This window comes from Tasmannia lanceolata, unplaced genomic scaffold, assembly GCF_043159265.1.
Source record: "Tasmannia lanceolata isolate RefF3 unplaced genomic scaffold, GAP_Taslan_0.1 ptg000029l, whole genome shotgun sequence".
In the NCBI taxonomy this organism is placed as follows: Eukaryota; Viridiplantae; Streptophyta; class Magnoliopsida; order Canellales; family Winteraceae; genus Tasmannia; species Tasmannia lanceolata.
Window position 1 is genome coordinate 1,410,001 of NW_027518706.1, and position 23,832 is coordinate 1,433,832.

Consider the following 23,832-nt stretch of genomic DNA (forward strand, 5'->3'; position numbering starts at 1 on the left):
GCTATATAGTATATAGATATATATATGTTAAAGTATAAAAGATAAATAACGTCTTTCTCCAACAGCTTGAGCTTTTGGAGAAGTTGTTAAGTTAACATGGTATTAGAGCCAAAGGTCTCGAGTTCAAACCTCCTGGATAGCAAAAAATCCACATGCGATGGTTGGCCCAAAGTGGGGCCATATGTGCCACGTGTTTGCCAAGTGGGCCACACGTGCGGGGGAGTGTTAATGTATAAAAGATAAATAACGCCTTTCTGCAATAGAAGTTGGTAAGTTAACAATATATATATATTTATATATATGAGAAAACGGTTTCTACACACATGTGTAGACAAGTTATCTACATACTAGCTTAAAATACAGTGGAGGGCATATTGTTTGGGTGATCCAAACCATTCATTTGATTGGCCCTCAAATAGATAGGGTGTCCATAAAAAATCAGCTCCATAGGATCATCCCAACCCTACGATTTGTGGAGGTAAAATGGACGTGTATAAACCTTCACAAATTTGTCCATTTTTTGCCTCCACGGTTCGAAGGGTTAGGATGATCCTATGGAGCTGATTTTTTGTGGACACCCTATCTATGTGAGGGCCAATCAAATGAATGGTTTGGATCACCCAAACAATGTGGGCCTCCACTGTATTTTAAGCTAGTGTGTAGATAACTTATCTACACATGTGTGTAGAAACCGCTCTCTCTCTCTCTCTCTCTCTCTTTATATATATATAGCAAAAGTGGATTTGTGTGCTGTTGGTTACAGTCCTGAACAATTGGCTTTCTAAAATGTTTTAGTGGTATGAGAACTTTCCTCAGATGATGTGCTGCTGAAATGGGCCTTTCTTATTTTTCTTTTTTTGTTTTGTTTTGGGGTGTTTTTTTGGGGGGGGAGGACATGATAAACATAGCAACATGTTGACTTTCTGCTTAAATATTCATATGCTTTAAAGCATGCTAAACCACAGAGGTGCTCTTTACTTTAGTGATGTATTCCAAAATCTCTGATCTTGTTCCCCTAGGTGAGATCTGATATAATATATTCATTTGCTCCTATTTTTTGAGAAAAACCTGTGTGTTGACATTTTTTTCATAAGGTATATCTGTTTGATATTTTTTTGTTGGAAATTCGGTACTTGGTACTAAAGGAATGCTTATCTGTAGTGTGTGATCAGAAGTTCTTTTCTGAACTGACGAAGGAAGCTTCAGAGATAGCTGGGTGTTTTAGTTCAAGAGTAAGACGCCTACTCCAACTTCATATTTCGACTGGATTGCATAGATACATGTGGTGCCTGCGACACTGTTTCATCGATGACCAGCAAACCATGATTCAAGAAGGAAGGATGTTAATTGAATACGTTACAATGAATGCCATCGCTATACGGAAAATCCTTAAAAAGTATGATAAAGTAAGTACTTCATGGGACTATGATTGTTCTGTGGTTGCTATATGTAACATATATATCAAGTCTTTTTATGTGGTGTATAATGTCTTGCAATTACATATTTTTTTAAAAAAACTCCAGGTACATAGCTCTGTAACTGGCAGAAATTTCAAGACCAAGATGCGCACAAAACGTATAGAGCTATTGCAGTCACCTTGGCTGATAGAATTGGGTGCATTCTATATAAATTCTAGCAGATCAGATGCTGGAGAATCTGGTGATTTTTTCCACAAATTCTCTTGCGATCTCAGTGATAATCGCCCCGTAATGTTGCTTACACTTTCAGATGCTGTAAACCTCGAGTACAATCTGACCTGTGCTATTTGCCTGGTACAATTTTGCTCTTAACCCGTCCTTGTTTTTTTTATGGATGATGATAATTTTGATTCTAGCAGAGGTTTGGTCAAAGAAATCATGAACTTCTACCAAGAACTTTGTTGTGTTCCCAGTTCCTGCTAATGACTTAATTCATTACCATTTTCCTATGTTGCAGTCTTGTTTTTTTTTTTTTTTCGGAGAAACTTTACTGAATTATTTCGCTTCTTGTTATTACGTTCCTAGTTTGAAGCCCCCAATTTATGTTTCCGGTGAACAATGGCATGCTTTGATTTCCTTTGCAACAGATGTGAAAGATGAAGATAGAATGGTAGAGAAGGAAAGGGATTTGGTTTCTCATTCAAAGAAAATCTTCAAATGAAAAAATTGAGAAAAGTAAATGTCTTTAAATTTATGCATACAATAAACCTTCACGAAAAACAAGAAGTTCTTTGCAATTTCATACCTCTTCGCAACCAAAGTGGTCCTTGTTACGTGTAAACAACATGTTAACCTACCAACTTCTCCAAAAGCTTAAGCTGTTGGAGAAAGGCGTTATTTATCTTTTATACTTCAACACTCCCCCACACGTGTGGCCCACTTGGCAAACACGTGGCACATGTGGTCCCACTTTGGGCTGACCATCGCATGTGGATTTTTGCTATCCGGGAGGTTTGACCTCGTGACCTTTGGCTCTGATACCATGTTAACTTACCAACTTCTCCAAAAGCTTAAGCTTTTGGAGAAGTTGGTAAGTTAGCTTTTGGAGAAGTTGGTAAGTTAACATGGTATCAAAGCTGGACCTGCTTTAGGATAGCTATAGACACTTGGATCATAGGAACCAACCACAATTCGAAATGTTTTAATATGTTTCTCTTTCCACGATAGGCTGCCTTGGGCAAATTGTTCAAGGGATTCCACATTTGGGAAGCAGAAACCAAGATGAGTTAGTTCCCTCAAGCTGCATATCTCCTGTGTCACACAATTTGCAAAGCTTTCATCCCACCTCCTATCATATGGATCTACGTTGATATGCAAGTTTTCCAATAGAGAGAGCCTCGATATTCTTACTTTGAGTTCGTGACAAACTGACACATACAGAACCCTAAGTTTAGTTAGGTCCCCAATCTCAATAGGTAAACAGTCCCCAATCTCAATAGGTAAACAATCAATCTTGGTCCCACATCCAAGAGCAAGCACATCAAGTTCCTTTAGTGCCCCAACTTGAGACGTGAGCGTCTTCAAATTGTCACACCTATTTAGAAATAGTGCTCGAAGGCTGACCAAATTGCTAATGGATTCTGGTAGCGACTTTATGCTGGTGAAACTTAGGTCCAAAACTCGAAGGCTCGCCATGTGATCAAAGAATGATGCAGGAATATTTGTTAATGGTTGGTTCCATTGAAGCAACAATGTCAAGAGTGTGGGCCATTTTGGTGACGGGGACTTTCTAATTCATTACGCATCAAGGAGATCCTCTCCACGTTTTCCCAGTCCTTTTCCTTTGGGGGTTTTCTTCTCCCAACACCGGCTCTCACTAAGAATCTACACCCTTCTCCAGTTGGAGAAGTTATTCGTAATGCTAGATCCCTTATAACATCATGCATCTTGAAAAGGACTGTCGCGACACTTTAAAAAAGAAATGCACCTATGAGATATGTTACTATAGCATGCCCCTTCTCATATGCGCCTGCACCATCGATAAAACCTCCCCCCCTCCAATACTCAATTAATTCATCTATTGGTATCTCATAGTCTTCCGGATACAGTGCCCCGTACAAAAAGCAATTCTTTGTATTGTCATTGTTTAACCTGTCGAAACTGAATTTCAAGGGCTTAAACACTTGTTCTTCCATATCTTTGATCTCAGATGTAGTTGGCGAGCGTAACTCATTCAATGTATTTTTCCACACATAGACATTATCCTCCTTCCTCAAGCTCCCTGCCACCACGATGATTGCAAGTGGCAGACCATGTCACTCCTTAACCACATCCTTTGCTAACGATTGTATGCTTGGATAATTAACAACGTCCCCCACTTTGTTTTGGAAAAGTTTCCATGCTTCCTCTTCAGATAAGATATCCACCTTTATCTCCTCATCAGTCTCCATTGACTTACAAACTTGTTGGCGTCTAGTCGTCAGCACTACTTTGGAACCATTCTCTTGGTTTAAGCGAGGGATTCCAACATTGTCCAACTCTATTTTCTCCCACATGTCATCCAAAAGAAGGAACTTCTTTCTTTCCAATTCCTCATATATTCTTCTTGCCATAATGTCATTTGATTCATCACTTCCTAAATTCAATGACAATCGTTTTGCAATCTCATTCCGCACCTTTCACACAATCCAATCTTTTGAGACGGTTCCCCATATGACAATTTCAAACGACTGGGTTATTTTTGGTGAGTTGTTCAGACTTGTCATCACCGTCGTCTTTCCAACTCCACCCATTCCCCAAATTCCAATCTTTGGTTTTTTAATGTCATTGATGCATCCCAATATTTCTTGTAGAGTGCGATCAGTTGATGTGTTCCCTTCTATTGTTGGGGTAGGTATGGGTTCAGTTATCTTTGTCGGTGCGTCAACGACCACCCCACCGACCCAAGAGGCAGGTTTCTTGAAGAGATCTATGATCAAATTAGTGGACTCAACAACACGTTTGCCAAGCTTCAACTGCAATGAAACATCCGGACACCATCCCATCCAACAATTTTTCTCCTCATTGTATTCTTTCTCTATCACATTCACCTCACCTTGTAGCCTTTCCACCTTTTTGACCCACTTTTCACATTCATTCGTAGCAGTCCCTCTGCTTCCATGCCTACTTATTTGACCTTTGATGTCGTCCCTTCTACTATACAGATCACTTGCTTTTTCATTGAGATTTTTAAAATTCTTTTCAAGATTTTTGATGTAGCTAATGCGTCGAATAATAGGATCACCTAACCACTTCGCAATTTCAATTACCGGTGAAATCGCTGCCACAAGGGAATCCATATTGACCGATTGTCCTGGTTAACAAATGCAATGAGAGAGAGAGAGATGAATGATCTTAAGGTTGCTTCTTCAAATGATCTTTTATACTTAAGCTTAAGCTTAAGCTTTTGGAGAAGTTGGTAAGTTAACACAACAAAAGCTTGCATCATATCTATCCATCTATCTATAATATAGACTAAACATGTTTCTTTCCGTTGTCATTCGTTTTCTTTCCTTGAAATATTTTTATTGGAAAACTTTTATGTGGAAAAAATTTACTAGAATTTTTTCTATGATGAATTTTTTACAACTCATGTATAGCATGGGTGGGGCCTATCATTTTACAACACATTGTTTGATAAGGTGAGGCCCATCATTTTGCACCCATGCATAGCATGTGTTGGGGCCACCATTTTTCTCCTCATGTTTTGATATGGTAGGAGTAGGACCCACCATCTCCACCCAAACAGATGAATTATGGTGGGGCGCACCATTTTACACCCATGAGTGCCCTCCCTCCACCTAAATCCATGCATAGGACGTGATCCGCCATTTTACACCATGTTTTGAACTTTTTTTTTGGAAGGTGGGAGAGGGCGAGCCTTGGCGCAAAACTAAGTTTGCTCCATTGTGACCTGGTGGTGGTCACAGGTTCGAGTCACGGAAACATCTTCTCTGCAAAGCAGGGGTAAGGCTGCGTACATCTAGCCCTCTGTTAGCCCAAGGGTTCCCATGGGTTCAACTATTCACCTTTACCTTCTTGTTTTGATGCTAGCAAACCCAAATTGACTAGTCTTTATGGACTAATGTGTTGCTTTGTCGTGTTGTGCTTTAGACAAGAACTTTACATATCATATCGCAATTTCAAAAAAAAACTCAACACATGGCTTGCGGATCAACATGCACAAAGGAACCAAAGAGCTTGCACATACATTGGAGACATCATCCCTGGAAGATGTTTAAGTCAAGAGCTCAAGCCAAAGATCCAACAAGCATGCATTGCAAGTGCCAGAAGAAGCTTGGAGATGAACTGGCATTGGTGGCCTTCTCATGCAACATAGAAGATGTCCAAGGAATGGAGAAAGTCACAAGGCCCAAAGAAAGTCGAAGAGTTCACTCTCAAGTTGAAGGTGTCCAAGAAAGTGCTGAGAGCCAAGCAATCCAAGAAGACTCAAGGTTTTATATCTTTTAAATTGTATTGGAGTTCTCTTGTAACATATATTTGCACTTTCAAAATGATTTTCATAAATAAATTTAACTTCTTTGGAAACCATCTACACTCCCCAAAATGTCTTTGAAAACCTTGGACAAAAGCCCAAAGACCATGGCCCAAGTCCCTGAAATTTTTATATTTAAAACTAAGGCGGTCGACCGGGGCATCCCGGGCGACCGCAGTAAGATGGCTGGAAATCCAGCACCTACCGAAACTTAGCGGGCCGGTTGACTGGGGCCTCCCGGGTGACTGCGGATATATTTCTGAAAAGTCAGAAACAATCCAACATGGTTGGGGCGGTCGACCGCCATACGGCCGGGCGACCGCGGATAGGGTTCTGGACCAAAAATAATATGTCTAGAAAGCTCACGGCGGGCGACCGTGATAGGCTCGGTCGACCGCGGCTGTAAGAAATTTCAAATTAAAAAGTGAGCGGGCGACCGCGACACCTCAGTCGACCGCGCCCGTCGGGAAAAATAGCCATTGGGGCTCAAACGACTTTCTTTCTTGGCCAGTTTATTACGGTTTTGCGGTCATATCTTTCCTTGGGCTATATATACCCTATCCATGACTATCTAAACAACCTTTTGACAAATCATTTCACATCTATTTGAATCAAAACTTTAAAATCTAAGGTTCTACCTCTTCTATGCTTTGATTTTGACAAATCATTCAACAAGAGGAACTCCATAGGGCTTTTTATTTGCTTATTCTTTTGGAGAGTTTTGTGAGCTACCACCTTTGTAATCTGCCTATCAAGCGGCTTTGAGTGATTTTCTTTTATTGTTTTTCATTGTAAGAAGGTCTTCGATTCGGCCCGGTAAAAAAGGAGAATCTTGATATTGTAAGAGGGTCTATGATTCGGCCCGGTAACAAAGGTGAATCCGGAGCAAAGAGGGTGTGTCCCCTCGGAGGAGTTGTGCAAAGAGGGTTTGTGGAGAAGGTGATTGTACGGCTTGGAGATTCGGCGTATAGAATCTCATCATTAGTGGAGTACCCAAGGAGATAAACTTGGAAGAGTGAAGTAGGTCTTGTTATAGACCAAACCACTATAAATCTTGTGTTCCTTGTGGTGTGCTTCTTCTTCTCCTTTTCCTTGCACGTGGTGATTGGTAATATCTAAGCCCTAGTTTTATTATCTTGCTTGATTAACAAGGGTTAGATATAAATTACTTAAATTGATAAATTTAAATTGATTTCAACATTACATTTAATTAAAGGCAAAAAATTTATTTAACCAATTCACCCCCCCTCTTGGGTTGCCCTACTTGAATTTCACCCTCCCCAGACCCCACAATAGCGGGAGCCTCATGCACTGGACCGCCCTTTTTTCGGGTGGTTGGGGGGGGGGGGGGGGGGGGGGGTCCCTCCAACTCCATTCAAACCCATGCATTGAGTGGTGCCCACTATTTTACCTCATGTTTTGATGGGCTGGTCCCGTGATATCCACCCAAGCCCATGCATAAGTTGGGGCCCATTATTTTACACCCATGCATAGCATGGGCCAAGAATGCTAGTATAAGTTTAATATCCGATTGTAAATTGTAAGATATGTAACTAATAGCAGCTAGCTGATCAAATGAAGAGGCAAAAAGTGGATAGAGCATGCAGAAAGTGATAATTGATTTCATTATGTTTAATGCGACCATGAAGGACTGAGTTGAATGACATCTTCATGGATATGAGCCTATGACAATTCACAAGGGCATGAATTAATAGTATACCGACTTTGAGAGTAAGTGATGGAATCCTGACTAGGGGAGAATTTATCAAGACGACAAATCCTTGTCATTTGGCGGAGGAAGATGCAATGGAGGAGTTGGCTGAAATGACTTCTCTGATGATAGGTGTTTCCGCTATCACTACCTTTGATTGTTTGATCACTGTGGAGGGCCAGAAATATTGACAACAACAATATGTTGAGTGGTGTGAGAAAGGGGGAGAAGGGGACGTGAATGCATATGATGAAAAGACACTAAAAGAGGATGAGAGTCGGACTCTTTTTCTTCCGACTCCTCAACCCATAATATGGACAGTAGCGAGGGAGAGCACGGAGCAAAATGAAAGGTAAGGAAGGAAGGGAGGGGGAACCAAAGCTTGGCCGAGACGGGTGGAGACGGCATCAGTGAAAGGGCGGATAGTGGATGTGTCGGTAGCGAGCAGTATCCTTCTCCTTTCTGTTCGGCAGTCTATCAAATGGACGAGGGGGCATTGTAAAGTATAATAACGGGAGAAGAAGAAGAAATGGATCGACTGTGATCGCAAAGTTTTCGTTTATCAAGCTCAAGTTTTAAATGTTTCAAAACATCTTTAGAAGAGCGGGTGGAGGCAAGAAATGCAGGGAGATGTTCAATGCGGGCAGAAATATTGGCAGTTAATTCCAATGAAAATGAACTGGGCACATGAAAGGTGCCTAGGGAGCTAAGAAACCTTTGTTCCTCGATAAATTTTGGAACAGTTCACTTAGCAAAAAGAGGGGACCAGAATGAATGCGTAAATGAATATGATTTGAGGACACGGATCGACAAAGATGCGAGGTGTCCGACACGACAACCTCTAAAAATCTAGAAATGGGAACACCCATACATACACGTACATGCATATAAAATTACTGTTTACTTAATCATAATTTATGGTGTTCATTTAACAAACTAATAAATCTTAGGAATACACAACTATAAGTCTAAAACAAATATGAGACAATCAAATAACAATGAGATAATCTAGTTCTTTTTAACTCCAATATGCAGTGAGAAAGAGAGACCAATAGGATACAATGAATATAATTTTGGAAGAAGAGTTTGTTCAAGGTTTTAGGTTTAGGGGAAGGAGATACCAACAAATATTAGTTAAAGAAGAGTTAATGATCGAGGAAGTAAACTCAATAATAAATAGTCACTTGACATATTGTAAAAATGTGTCGACCCACCCACACTAAGTCTGACACTTCTAGCAGTACGTTTACAAGTGTCGAAAAGAGTTTCGATACATGTTGACGCGCTTGTCAGTATTAACACGTGTTGACCTGCTTGTTGGTAGTAAATTCAGCGTGTCGGCTAAATCATTGGTAGATGAGGAAGATAGTCTCATGGATTGTAAATGGGTTTGCGTTTGAGGAGAAGAAGAGGTCTGTAAAGGAGTTCGCTAATAATAAGGAAGATTGACCTTCTAATAATTTAGAAGACCAAATTGGAGATGTTCACGAAAATGATCATAAAAATGACTTGGGGTAGGGAAGTTACTCTTGGGATTTGCTTCTTGCAAGGGGATCTGCAGGTGGCATTGTGGTTCTCTGGTATCTGGAGATAGGCAAGAAAGAAGGCTCAGTTTCTGGGTACTTCTTCCACTCTGTGATATTTAATGTGGAAGAGGACAACTTTAGATGGGTGGTATCTGCTGTTTAGGGAGTGACTGATGGGAGGAGCTGAAATAGGCTAAGACGAAATGGCCATATCCTTGATATCTTGCCGAGGATTTTAATTTTTAACACAACATATTCTCCTACGAGCGGTCTCGAAAGAGAAGAATCAATGTGGGTACATGCAAGTTCAGCGGATTTGTAAATATAAGCTCTTTGGTGGATCTCCCAATGTGTGGCGCTCGGTTCATGTGGTCAAGCAACTTGGTGATGCTGATGTTGGGTACATTGGATAGATTTCTTGTTTGTAAGGACTAGGATTCCCATTCCTTGGGGCATGCCAGTTTTTCTACAGAGGATTATATCGGACCACTCTTATTTTTTTGGAGTCGGATTGTCTTACCCTGGCCCCTAGACTATTCATATTTGAGAATTTGTGGTTGGAAGTTCCTAGATTTACGAAGTATCTTAGAAAATGGTGAAGTGAACTAGGAAATGGCGGAAATGAAGAGAAGAACCCCTCTTGGAAGCTAAGGAACTAAAAAAGAAGATAAAAGAGCGGTAAACTAGCACTTTTGGTAGCATTTTCCATAATCAAGAGGCTCTATTTGGGAGATTAGAGTGTTGGGCAAGGTGGAAGAGGGTAGACCTATGGTTTTAAATTTTAACCGAAATAAGAAATGTCTCCATTTCTATCCCCAATGAAATGATACTGAAACCAAAATCATCAGTGTGTTGGACAAGGTGGAAGAGGATAGACCCATGGTTTTAAATTGTTTTGCTTATGCGATGGTTTCTAAGTGTGTACGTGTGCTTATTCTAGTATTTCGTAAGGTTTCATTTTAAAATTCTATCATTTACACATGTTTTTGTATATTTATGTGATTTTACAGGATTTCACTAAAATTTCCAACTGAAACCGAAACGTTTCCATGTCTGTGGTGACCGAAACCGAACGTTTCCATGTCCGTGGTGACCGAAACCAAGACTGAAATTTAAAACCTTGGATAGACCTTATTGGAGGAAGAATGGGAAGAAAATACTGGTTTGTAGAACGAACATGGAGTGATCATCTAATGGGGGTAAATCACATGTAGAAAAAGATTGAAAGCCCTTTGGCCAATGGAGAGTGATCGGATCTCGACTTTCTTCGTTATAGTTGCTAATGCTAGGAGGTTTAACTTCAATAAGGCAATTGTCGTGAATGGGATTCTCGAGGGAGCATAGAACATCTTGGACTTTACAACAGACTCTATTATAAGGAGAGTAGGATGCAACCAACCCTTGTTGGTCTTAGCTTCTTGTTCTTATCATTGGGGAATGCTACTATACTCGAGACCTTTTGAGGAAAAGGAGGTAAAAGAGGCCATATTTGGAATGGATAAAGATATAGCTCCGAGCCCTAACAGACTCCCATTTACTCTCTTTGAGTAAAATTGGGTGATTGTTACGAATGAAGAATGGAAAATGCTTGTTGATTATTTTTACAAAGGGTGTTATAAGTTAGGATTGTGGTGCTACAGTCATTACTATTATTTCCAAGGAGGGGAGGAAATAAAGGGTTTTTTGAAACATTAAAAAAAAAGGATTTTTCGACTTATTGGGTACTAGGCAGACTTTATGAAATCATCTTAAAAGTCCTTGCTAGTAGTTTGAGGAAGTTCGTTGTGGAGTTGGTATGTCGTAATCAAGGGGACCTTGTGTAGGGTCGACAAATACTAATGGCATCCTCATATCTGATGAGGTTTTGACTCTAGAGAGAAAGAAGAAAGCTCAGAAGTTATTCGAAAAGTAGACATGCAGAGGGCCTTTCATTTGGTTGGTTGGCACTTTATGCATTTCTTGTGGTGGGAATGGGGTTTAAGGACCGGTGGAGCAGATGGATGATGGAATGCTTTATTTGGCCCCATTTTTTGTTCCTGTCAATGGGAAAGCGGCGTGTTTATTTATTAATTCCATTCCGTTCTACCAGAATGGGAGGAGCACTTCGTTTTTAATAGAAAATGAAACATAATTAGAAACAAAACATTCTGGGAGGAATTCTGTCTTGTTGCATGTTGTCTGGTTATTCTGGTCATAAGAAGTCATTCCGTCACAATCCATGTTGAAATTTCGGTGTGTTTCCATTTTTGCGATTTTTTGTTAGTTTTTTTGTGGGGTTTTTCATTGTTATAACTTTTTAGTGGCTATTTCTAGACGTTTAAGGGGCATATGATGTCTTTTAACCTTCCCAAATGCACGGGAGGGTTAAAGCACATCAAACCCCCCTCATATCACACTTATGAGAATTCCACTCATTCCAAAGCCTTCGTAAACTATCTGAGCTTGAAGACGACCGGTTTCTTGTGAAAAATTTCCCCACAGGTCATAGGATCTTTTTTCAGAATGGTACATGAGAACGGTCAAAACACAAGAAGGTTTCTATCTAGGAGAAAAACAAAATGACTACCAGAACATAATTGATTACTATGGCGGTTGGTCTTTTGAAGAGCTCAGGTTCTTGGAGTAAGCTGACCCTTTATCCCCGTTCTTGTTCACTTTGGTGATTAAGGGGTCTTAGTAGGGTGATAGACTCATCTCTAGAGCAGAGGAGTTTGGGCTTATTTAAGGTTTTTCAATGGGTTCGAATATAGCACCCATCCTTTGCAATTTGCAGATTATTGATGGAGGCTTTCATTTCCAACTCCATTAATTGAGGCACACCCATTGGTTGTTTGAGGTGGTATCAGGGTTAGGAGTGAATGAGACCAAACACTTCTTCGCAGCTGCTGGTATTAGCATTGAAAAAAACTGAAGCTATGGAGCTCTCAAAGACTTTTGGGTGTTCGGTAGAGCCAATTCTGATTTTTTTACCTTGGAATCCCCCTCAGTTTTGGTATCCCCTCTTAATTCGTTATAGGTCTTGGTGTTTAAAAGTATCGAGCAGAAGTTGGGCTGCTGGAAGGACACTCATCTTTTGGTGGCGGGATTACCCTCATAAAAGCTGTGTTGGCTAATCTCCCTTGGTACTGTATGACCCCTTTCAAGATCTCGATGGTTATTGTAAAGAGAATAAAGACAATTCAAATAGATTTTTTTGTGGGAAAGCAAGGAAGATGGTAAAATAATGAAGCACTTGGTAACATTTTCCTAAGGAATAATGCTCAGAAGGGTGTCTGGGCTTCATTAGACTGCTCCATTTGCTTCATTAGGGTGCGCAATTATTCCTTAGGTGTGAGGAATACAGCCCAAAATGGAGAACTCGCACCCCCCCTTCCAGTGCTTCATTGAAGCGGAAACCCAAATGGGTTCCCTGTCCCCAAACGTGCTCAAATTCAATTTTGATATGCCTCTTTGGGTGATCTGAACATTATAAGCATTTGATGCAACAAAAGATAGACTGATGATCACAATGTGAGAATTTAACAACCATTCAAAAAAAAATGTTAGAATTTAATTCAGCCCAAAACAATTCCAAGCACATACCTCAATAAATGAAAGGGAGAGAAAGATATGGATCTTGAAAAAGAATGTCATGCATCATATATAGATTTTTTTTCACCTCAAACATTTCCTTCTAACATTCTAAACCTTTGCTACACGCTTTCTACCTTTAAAACACTTCTGAAAAAATCCTAAGCAAGCTAGACTTCTTTTATAACAAAAATAGAGACTTTCCAATTTAAACAACCCCACCTTTTTTTCTAAGAGTATTGTTTTTTATCTGGAATTGTTTGTAATTATAAACTAGCCATATGAGTTGGAAGATCGAGAGAGGAGACATCATTCAAGAAAAAAAGGAGACATGATTTTCTGAAGTTAGAAAGTTGGCTATGAAAGATATAGTGATGAGGGTGAAATGAAGTGGAACATTCGGTGGATATTTGTATGAAAGACATAGGGACAATGGTGGATTTGCATAGAAAAATGAAGGGAGATAGAGAGGAAAAAATAATTGCTTTACACAGGAAACCTTCAAATCTTCTCACTATATATTGTAAGGGAAATGTCCCAAATTGTTCATCCCATTACCCTTGAGGAAAAGACCAACATCCCTCACACATAGGGCTTAGATCAAAACGCTTTAATATTTCCCTTCAAATTTTTTATGTTTGTGAATATGAGCATATTTAGGTAAACACAACATCGATATTTGGTCATTCCCAAAGGTCTATTTCCTTTCCAGTTCCTGTAAACATTGTAAATAACTGTATGTTTTGTCATGTGGAAACTTCGCGGGACATTTTTTGTTGCTTCCTTGGATTATCAATGTGTTTTCCTTTTCTTACCCATTCTTCCTTGGATTATTAGCGTGTTTTCATTCTCTTACCCCCCAAAGTTTCACTTCAGTTTCTGGTTATTTTGCTCTTGAAGTATCTTTGTTCTTGTTGGAAATAGAGTGGTGCTTACTTTTATTTGGGTGGGGAAGTGCAGGATACTGTTTTTAACCCTTATGCTTTGAGCTGCGGCCATCTCTTCTGCAAAATCTGTGTTTGTTCTGCAGCATCTGTGCTGCTCTTTGAAGGTCCGAAGGCTGCACCCAAAGCATCAAAGTGTCCAATTTGTAGAGAGGTACGTATTATCCTGCTTTTCATCTTAAATAAGGGAAAATGATGATGCATTGGATGTGTTTAGTATGGTTTGTGATTCCGTGGCTCTTTGGCAACTGTCTACATGTCCTGAAATTAATTAGTATATTTTTGGTAGGAATACTCAAAAATGTATTGAAAAATCTTCACTGCAGCTTATGCATGGTTGGCATGGCTTGCTTATGGCTTATGGAGAATTTGCTTGCTTAGGTGTTACTTGGGGTTTAAATTGCCTCATATACATAGTTTTTACGTACACATTAAGCTCTAAGTAACTTTGTGGTGTAATTATGGTGGCTACATATGCAATATTCTAAAGTATTAGCATTGTTGATTGGTTTCTCTTTAAAATTGATGTGCTTCATATTCCTAAAATGCTCCTATTTGTCATTCATTCTTTTTTTTTAACTATGGGCCCTGTTTGGTTTGCTGGGAGAGTAGTGGAAGTAGTAGTCAACAGGGAGGCGACAAGGATGGGAGATGTGTACTGTAGAGTTGTCTAGAGGAGAATAGGGGAAGAGCGGTAGTGTGTTTGGTTGGGTGTCAAACCTCTAGAAGACGTGTGGAAAATGTAGGGGTGTCATTACCAAAATAGATAGTAGAAGAGAAAGAGAAAGGGAGGAGAGAGAAAGAGAGAAAAATGTAATGATTACACTAGATAAGACATATTCTATTCTAATCCCTTTTAAAATTCACCAAAATGGAGGTTTTTGGTTGGAAGATTAGTAGGGGGACAATTCCGCCACATAAGCACGACCTAGGAAAAAAGCTAATAATGATGTCCCCTCCATGTCTTGTAGTTAAATGGAATTTGAACTCAAATTTGGCAACAAAACAACATCCGGCGTTCCATATTCTGGGAAATGCCCAGCCGTCTTCCACGTTTTTTGCAACTAAACAGGGCCATAAGGAATTATATAGTATCTAAACCTATTCTTCTGAAGAAGTTATGTGCGGGCGAAAGTGCATGTTCATTTTTTCAATGATCCAAACATATTCATTTGCTGGCCCCGCTGTTCATAGGCAATACCCCCAAATCTTTCCCATTGGACGATCCTAATCCTTAAACTTGTTTAAAAATGGACGATTCAGAAGTTAGAAGGCAACGTTAAAAAATAGTCACAAATTAGAGTTTTAGGGTATCTTATGCAGGAGATTTTCGGTATGAGGGCCATCAATTGTAAGGTCCATCCCCTTTTCCTAACATCTTCAATCATCACATTATTCGTTTTATAATGAAATTCTGTGAGAGTTATGCTCATATATCTTGGAGATTGAATCAAAGATGCCCATTTATTTTCAAAAAAAAATATCTTGGAGATTGAACCTCTCCATCTTGCTTTTTGCCTTTCACAGAACTACTTACAGAAGCTAATTTGTTTTCTTTATTTTTATTTCTATTATTATGTGAAGAAATAAAACAGATCAAACCAATGGGAACTAGCGTTATGAATAAATGTGTGAGAACCATGAAATGTTTGTGTACAATCTTCATAGCTTTGACCTTTATATCATGACATTTCTAGAAGAAATCAGAAATATCATCTCACATGGCCCGGCTTTGTTATGATGTAAAGCTCTCTCAAAAGAATTAGTTTTTGAGAGCATTCATTTACAAGCTAGATAATACTTTTTATTCACCCAGAAAATGAGAGTCAATATATGGAAGCCAAATAAATGAATAGTGGAATGTCTCAACATCTGGATGAAGTTAAGTTACTTGGTTAATTTTCACCACCACAAACCTGAGCCCTTATCGATTTCAGGGTTTAGAAACTTGATCAAGTTGCCAAGCCTACTTGACTCAATCAAGACATTTAGGGGCCGTTTGGATATGCGGATTTTAGAATCCGGGATTTCTTCAAAATTGTAGCTAAGAGACAAGAGAAGAAGGTGACTAGCCGTCATTTTTTACTTCTCGCCTTTCTTTCCATCAGCAAGAGAGTAGCAGATCCTCCCATATTTCCAGGTTTTAGAAATCTCAGGATGCGGGAGAGATTTTTAAAACCTGAATTTCTGACTTAAGATCCAGGAAACGCTGCCAGGACAATGGCCCTGGCAGCGGCAGCAGCTTGATCATGAACCCTCTTTTACATTGTTTTCAAACTAAAAACCTGGATTCTAAAATCCGCATATCCAAACGGCCCCTTAAGATAAAAAGAAAATCCAGTTTCACTAAAAACTGACAATATTTAATATTCCGAATATGGTTATTCCAAAAACAAAAACTGAGATTATGCATCTAATTCAAAAATCTTAAATAAAATACTTGAATGATAGGCCAGAACGCATGCATTCTAAACTTTAGGAATGTGAGCTTATCGCTCAAGCGGGTTCCAAGTAAAGTCACATGCAAGATCTCATCGAGTCTAAATTGAGTTTTGAACTTATGATTAAAAACCTTGATCCACTTTTTTTGTCCATTGTACTGGAGTAGTAATGCGATCTTCTATCCTAAAATTTGTCGGCCTTAGAATTGTTAAAGAAAATAGAAAATAATTCATCATTAAAAGTTAGCACCCTAGCTGAGCTCAGTCTCAATATAAGCTTTAAGCAGCTATGCGGACTTCCAATTCTCAACCAGTTTGATTGATGATCATCTTTACATGAATGACAGTACCTTCTTAAACTTCCACACCAAAATATCAGCGTCTGAATCCTATAGCTACAGGTAGGGAATCTCACTTATAGTATAGTGAATCCATATATTTGTTCCTTATGTGATATACTTGCATTGAGTTTTTCTGAGTGCAATCTGTCTAAATCTTAGGACGAGTCAGAGATTCCTTTTAAAAAAAAAAAAAAATTGGTTGGCTGACCATTGATTCACAATTACAGGATACTACTAATTATATTGGGATATCAGTTGTTCGTTATTAAATACTTTGTAGGAATATTATATGTTTCTTTGTTCAACTTTATCAAGACATGGGTTGAATTAAACTGCTTCTTGGGGTTTTTAATGCTTGAAAAGAGCTTAATAATCAGGTACGAAAAAGTTTTTTTTTCCTAATGGTACCAAAAAGATTAATTTTGTTATTAAAAAACTGGAAAATAACAATCCTATACCAATCAAAAGCCTATTTTTGAGAAACAATGACTTCATGAAGTCCCAACAAGTAGAAATAATTGGAGCGGGGGCTTTCAAAAGCCTAATTTGTAACTTGCTTTCTTGTTTAGTGCCACTGACTTGCGAAATCTGACATTGTTGACTATGCTGTTGAGTGCACTGTTAGACCTAAAATCGGTAACAGGTACAGCAGTGGCGTAAGAACTGAGAGCGAGTGACGAGGGAGGTTGAGTATGAGTCCTGTGGTGAGTGCTTAGTCCTGCACAAGGCAAACGAGGTCAGAAGACCAGACCGGATTTTAGTCCGGACAGGTCCTTCGACACTCAAGTCAGTATGAGCAAGAGTGAAGGGAAATGTCAGTTTTTAGGGAGAAGAGGGTTTTTTGCATTACCCATTAGTCTGAGCTTTAGTCCCCTATTTATAAGGAAAATCTGTTGAGGTGTCCTGGACAGGTGTCCAGGACAGGTGGCGGCCTGTGAGAGGCTGGATCTCACCTACTCTGAACAGGTGGCAGCCTGTGAGAGGCTGGGTCTCACCTACTCTGGGACAGGTGGCAGCCTGTGAGAGGCTGAGTCTCACCTACCCTGGGACAGGTGGCAGCCTGTGAGAGGCTGGTGTTTTCACACCCCATCAGTTGCCCCCCAGTTTTCCAAGTCATTGAAGGACTTGGGAAAGTGTGATCACTCGTTTTTCTGGATGGGGAGACGTTGTTCGGGGGTGAATCGAAGAATTTAGCACGGAGTCCGGAGTTCGCAGTCCGGATTTCGCAGTCCGGAGTTCGGAGTTCGCAGTCCGGAGTACGGCTTCAACCGGACTGGGTTCTGATGCTTTACAGAATGCTCAATATCCGGAGTCCGGAGTTCGGAGTTCGGAGTTCGGAGTCCGGAGTTCGCAGTTCGGAATCCGGAGTACGGCTTCAACCGGACTGGCTCCTGGCGCTTTGCAGAATACACTATATCCAGTCCGGAGTTCGCAGTTCGGAGTCCGCAGTCCGGAGTACGGCTTCAACCGGGCTGGTTCCTGGCGCTTCATAGAACGCGTTATATCCAGTACGGTTTTTTCCGGACTGAGTTTTGTCGTCTAGCGGCCAGTTCGGTGCGGACCGGACTGATTTTTGTCGTTTTGTGAGAACGCGTTATATCCAGTACGGTTTTTTCCGGACTGAATTTTGTCGTCTTGCGGCCAGTTCGGTGCGGACCGGACTGATTTTTGTCGTTTTGTGAGAACGCGTTATATCCAGTACGGTTTTTTCCGGACTGAATTTTGTCGTCTTGCGGCCAGTTCGGTGCGGACCGGACTGATTTTTGTCGTTTTGTGAGAACGCGTTATATCCAGTACGGTTTTTTCCGGACTGAATTTTGTCGTCTAGCGGCCAGTTCGGTGCGGACCGGACTGATTTTTGTCGTTTTGTGAGAACGCGTTATATCCAGTACGGTTTTTTCCGGACTGAATTTTGTCGTCTAGCGGCCAGTTCGGTGCGGACCGGACTGATTTTTGTCGTTTTGTGAGAACGCGTTATATCCAGTACGGTTTTTTCCGGACTGAATGCGGAGTGCGGAGTGCGGAGATCCATTCTTGGGACGTGAATGTTTACGCGCGTGCTTGATCGTATTGATGGTGGGAGAATGTGTCCGTCATAAATAGGGGACACGTGGCGCAATCCGGATGACCTCGAGATGCGTGCATCGCATTTATTGCCAAACCGCCTCTTAAAAACTATATAAGGAGGTTTACCCCCCTTCACTTTTTACTTTTTACTTTTCATCTTTTTCCTCTTCTTGCTCTGGGAGTTTCCACTTCTCAGTTCGCAGCTCGCAGTCCGCAGATCGCAGATCGCAGATCGCAGTTCGCAGCCCGTAGCTCGCAGTCGCGTTCCAAGATCTTTACGAGCTCCACTCACCGGTATTCCTCTCAGCCCTTCCTTTTACTATGTCTGGTAGTACTTCCAATTCCGAGTCCGGTACGGGGTCCTCCACTAGCAGTAGTTCGGAGTTTAGGATGCCTCAGGAGCCTGTAGTGGCTAGGGCGTCTGATAGGATAGACCTTGTAGATAGTGACGACGGAGGGGATAGGGATGAAGTGATCTTAGATCTGAATGCCACTCCACCCTTGACTGGCAGTCTCCCGCGAGCAGGAGGGAGTGTTGAGAGCGACGTTGCTGAAGCGTCCACAACATTCCTTCCTGGCCGGGCGGTGGAGGTGATCGCTAGAGCGCGGATGGATGCCGATCCAAAATACAACTTGCGAGCTCTAGTCGAGGAGAACTACCTCACCAGGTCTATGCTGGGAGATATCAGGGATAAATACTGTGTGCCCCCGAGATTTGAACTGAGGGCAGCTATAGAGGGAGACAGAGCCTGCAACGAGAGCCAGGATCTCTGTATTTATGAGGAGTCACTGAGGGCAGGACTCCGATTTCCGTTGCACCCCTTTTTCTCAGCGGTGCTACGATACTACGGACTAGCCCCGGCCCAGGTAGCTCCGAACTCATGGAGATTATTAGTTGGGTTTTTATACCTCGTCCACGGTCGGTTAGAGAGGAGCGTGACTTTGTCACTGTTCCGTGCTTGTGCACACCTGAAGAAGCATAAAGAAGGGGGCTGGATCTACATTAGCCAGCGCCCTGAACGGAAGATAATCACTGGCATTCTTTCGTCGATTCACTCGTGGAAGAATAGATTCTTCTATGTTGTGGATCAGGAGGCCAGTGAGCCCTGGTCCGTCCCTCTAGTGTGGGACACTCCAGATACCTCAAAACTGAGTCGAAAGCCGCTCCTCGAAGGTGAGGACAGGATAACATTCGCCTTGATGCGGAAGGAGATCGAGCAATCGGGCCTCATCCGTTGTAAGGAGTTTTCTGAAGAGGCGATTCTGGTCGGGCTGGGCGTGAGTGCCGCGACTCCAGAACGTATGTAGCTAGACTTGTCTATGCAATCTGTTTATTTTTTATATACTTGCTTCTGACCGTTGGCTGCTCATTTGTCTTGCAGAGATGAAGAAACAATCAACCGTCGAGAAAATCAGGCAAGGAGCCCAGCCACGGGCACAGGAGGGTGCTGCACAGGCACAACAGGAGCGCCAGAAGAGAAAGGCGACTGTACTGGGGAGTCCGGCCCCGTCACAGGGCACTCCACTCCCATCCCAGAGGCCCAAGACTACGGTGAAGCTAATAGGCCCCTTTGCTCAGGGCGGTGGCTCTTCTAAATCCGGTGGTGCTTCTACCGGAGCCGGTTCTGGGGCTCGTCCTCCTACGGGACTTAGTGAGCATGTCTTTCGACCCAATTGGGCCGTTTTGAAGGATGACACTGCCCTAGGCGAGAGCCGAGTAGCAGCAGAGCTCATGAGCAAGTGTTTGCTGCGGAAGGACAAGCAACAGGTCCTTTACGAGCCGCCAGCTACAGGAGAGGAGGCTGTGTTATCCTCAGCTTACCAGGTAAGGAAGTGGTGCTTCGATTTGCTAACTTTCTGCCCATTTCTTCCTTTCACCATACTGATGCCTGTTTCTTTCTGTTTCTTTCTTCAGATCTTGCTCTACTATAATGACCTCAAGGAGAAGAGTAAGAATTTCTCCCAAGCCATTACTGCATCTGAAGAGGTGAACGGAAAGTTGGCCGCTGAGGTGCAGGAGCTTCAAACGAGCATCGGGCGAATAGAGGAGGAGAGGAGGTTGTTGAAAGAGGATCTGGCCGCAGAGAAGAGGAAACTGGCCAAGGCTGCTGAAGCCATGGAGGCTCAAAGAGGAAGAGCTACTGACAGGCAGGAGAAGGCAGTGAAAGAGGCCACAGAGGCAAAGGAGGCTGAACTTTTCAGCCTGTCGAGCGAGGCTTATAGTCTTGGATACTGCGACTGCCTCCAAGAGCTCCAGGCCTGCAATCCAAACCTATTGATGCAGAACATGACTCTCCCTGCCAGGCCGAAGATTACTGATGAGGAGCCAGATACTCCTGCTGACATCACCTCTCTTCCAGATGCTTAGAATTATTTTTTTTTTGTTTTTGTTTTGACCTCTTTTTGTAATGGTCATTGAGACCCTACAGCTCTTACCAGCATTTTTAAAGTGAATTTTGTAATGGTCCTCGAGGCCCCACATATTCTGATCAATGAAATCACATTTGTCTGTCTCTGATACTTCTCAACTGAGTGATTTGCTTGACTTTGTCTTTTTAATTTTGATAACCTGTGAATGAGGCTGTTGATGGTCGAATTGTGACGAACTGGTCTTTTAACAAGTACCCAAGTTTTGTGAACTGGGTTTCCAGTGAGTACCCAAGTTTAAGAACAGGGTTTCCAGTGAGTACCCAAGTTTTGTGAACTGGGTTTCCAGTGAGTACCCAAGTTTAAGAACTGGGTTTCCAGTGAGTACCCAAGTTTTGTGAACTGGGTTTCCAGTGAGTACCCAAGTTTTGTGAACTGGGTTTCCAGTGAGTACCCAAGTTTAAGAACTGGGTTTCCAGTGCGTACCCAAGTTTTGTGAACTGGGTTTCCAGTGAGTACCCAAGTTTTGTGAACTGGGTTTCCAGTGAGTACCCAAGTTTTGTGAACTGGGTTTCCAGTGAGTACCCAAGTTTTGTGAACTGGGTTTTCAGATATAAAAGTGACACTGAATTTGCAAGAAGATTATTTATTCATAACAACAAATATACAAATTTACAAGATCACCTTTTCACGCCGGATAATTCGACTACTGATAATATTTCCTGAGGTTTTTGGAGTTCCATGCGTGGGGTAATAGGTGCTCCTCTAGTGTCTCTAGCTTGTAGCTTCCTGGCCGGATAACTTCCTTCACTCGATAGGGTCCCTCCCAAGTTGGGGAAAGTTTCCCTACTTTCGTCGGCTGGGAGACGGCTGCCTTTCTCAGGACCAGATCCCCTGTCCTGAATTCTCTGGGGCGAATTTTGGAGTCGTGATAATTCGACACCTTCTGCTTATAAGCGGCGACCCGGATTCGAGATTCCTCCCGGATTTCTTCTAGTAAGTCGAGATTGGCGCGGAGTCCGTCGCTGTTCAGTTGCTCATGGAAACTGATGACTCTGGGAGATGGGGTGCCTATATCAACAGGTATCACGGCTTCGGTTCCAAAAGAGAGGTTGAATGGTGATTCACCAGTCGTCGTGCGAGGAGTGGTGCGGTAAGCCCACAGAACATGGTAGAGCTCATCTGCCCATCGGCCAGCTTTTTCATCCAGCCTCTTCTTTATCCCTTGAAGCAAGATCCTATTAGTTACTTCCGTTTGCCCATTGGTCTGGGGGTGAGCAACCGAAGTGAATCTCTGTTCAATCTTTAGGTCAGAGCAGAACTTCCGAAAGTTCCGGCAGTCGAACTGTTTGCCGTTATCTGTGATTAAGGCACGGGGAATCCCAAATCTGCAGACCACTGCCTTCCAGAAGAAATTCTGTATATTCTGCTCAGTGATCTGGGCTAGAGGTTTTGCCTCCACCCACTTGGTGAAGTAGTCGATTGCCACTACTACGAATATGCGCTTTCCGGAAGCCGGTGGAAAAGGACCCAGAATGTCCATCCCCCATACTGCAAAAGGGAGTGGACTGATAATTGGGGCCATCGCCACAGCAGGCTGGTGGATGGTGGGGGAGAATTTCTGGCACCTCTCGCACTTTTTAACCAGATTCAGCGCGTCTTGTCGTATGGTGGGCCAATACAATCCTCTGAGGAGTACCTTGATCGCCAGGGCTTTGCCCCCCAGATGTTCTCCACAGATTCCTTCATGAGTCTCTTGCAATGCGTACGCGGCGTTACTTGGTCCCAGACACTTCAGGTACGGGAGAGTGTAGGACCTTTTATACAAAATGTCACTGCTGAGGGAGAATCGGGCGGCTCTCTGTATCACCTTACGGGCTTCCTTCTTATCTTCGGGAAGTTTCGCGTCCCGTAAGTAATGAATGATCTCATCCATCCAGCACGGCTCGTTCTCCACCTGCATTATATCTGCGGCTTCTCTTTCGATGCTAGATCTTTGTAGGAATTCCATACGTATGTTTCCAAGAGTGGTGTATCCAGAAGCAGCCAGCTTCGACAGTACATCTGCTTTGGCATTTTCTGTTCGTGGTACTCTGATGACCTCGAAACTGGCAAACCGGCTGGAGAGTTGATGAACCTTGGCAAGATACTTAACCATACGCTCATCTCGTGCTTCGTAGACCCCTTGGATCTGATTTGCTACCAGCTGTGAGTCGCAGTATGCTTTTAATTTCCGGGCGCCGGTCTGAATTGCTAGGTTCATTCCGGCAAGGAGGGCTTCATATTCTGCCTCATTGTTGGACGCACGGAATCCGAATCTCAGAGCATAATCCGCAGTGAACCCCTCAGGCCCAGTGAGGATGAGGCCTGCTCCACAGCCGTTTTTATTTGAAGAACCGTCGACATATACTTCCCAAGTTGGTGTGCTGGTCATGGAGTCCTGCTCTGCCGGCGGTTGCAAGATTTCTGTCTGAGTTTCTGCTATGCATTCGTCAGGAACCGCTTTCTCTGCAACTGGGAGTAGTACCGTTTCAGGGTCGGCGACTTGCTGGGGGATGGTGCACTCTGCTACGAAATCTGCCAGTACTTGGGCCTTGATGGCTGGCCTTGGAGCGTACTGGATGTCGAACTCGCTCAGCTCTACGGCCCATTTCACAAGTCGTCCGGAGATATCTGGTCGATGGAGTACTTGCCGAAGCGGCTGGTCAGTCAAGACCTTTACAGTATGGGCTTGAAAGTACGGTCTTAATTTTCTTGCAGCCATTACCAGCGCGTAAGCCAATTTCTCGACCCGCTGGTACCTTGTTTCTGCGTCGTGAAGAACCTTGCTGACATAATAGATTGGTTTTTGCTGGCGGTGCTCTTCGCGGACGAGGACAGCTGCCAGTGCCGTGGAGCTAACGGAGAGATATA

General features: G+C 42.3%; 1 protein-coding gene across 3 annotated transcripts in view; it reads left to right on the plus strand.

Annotated features, from left to right (window-relative positions):
• LOC143859285 (SPX (SYG1/Pho81/XPR1) domain-containing protein / zinc finger (C3HC4-type RING finger) protein-like protein) overlaps positions 1 to 23,832 on the plus strand; it is a 41,527-nt gene that overhangs the window by 12,328 nt on the left and 5,367 nt on the right. For all 3 annotated transcript variants that reach the window (XM_077369993.1, XM_077369994.1, XM_077369995.1), the window contains exons 3-5: positions 1,162 to 1,406; positions 1,524 to 1,772; positions 13,720 to 13,857. In XM_077369993.1, coding sequence (XP_077226108.1) covers positions 1,162 to 1,406; positions 1,524 to 1,772; positions 13,720 to 13,857 — 632 coding nt within the window. The remainder of the gene's footprint in view (positions 1 to 1,161; positions 1,407 to 1,523; positions 1,773 to 13,719; positions 13,858 to 23,832) is intronic.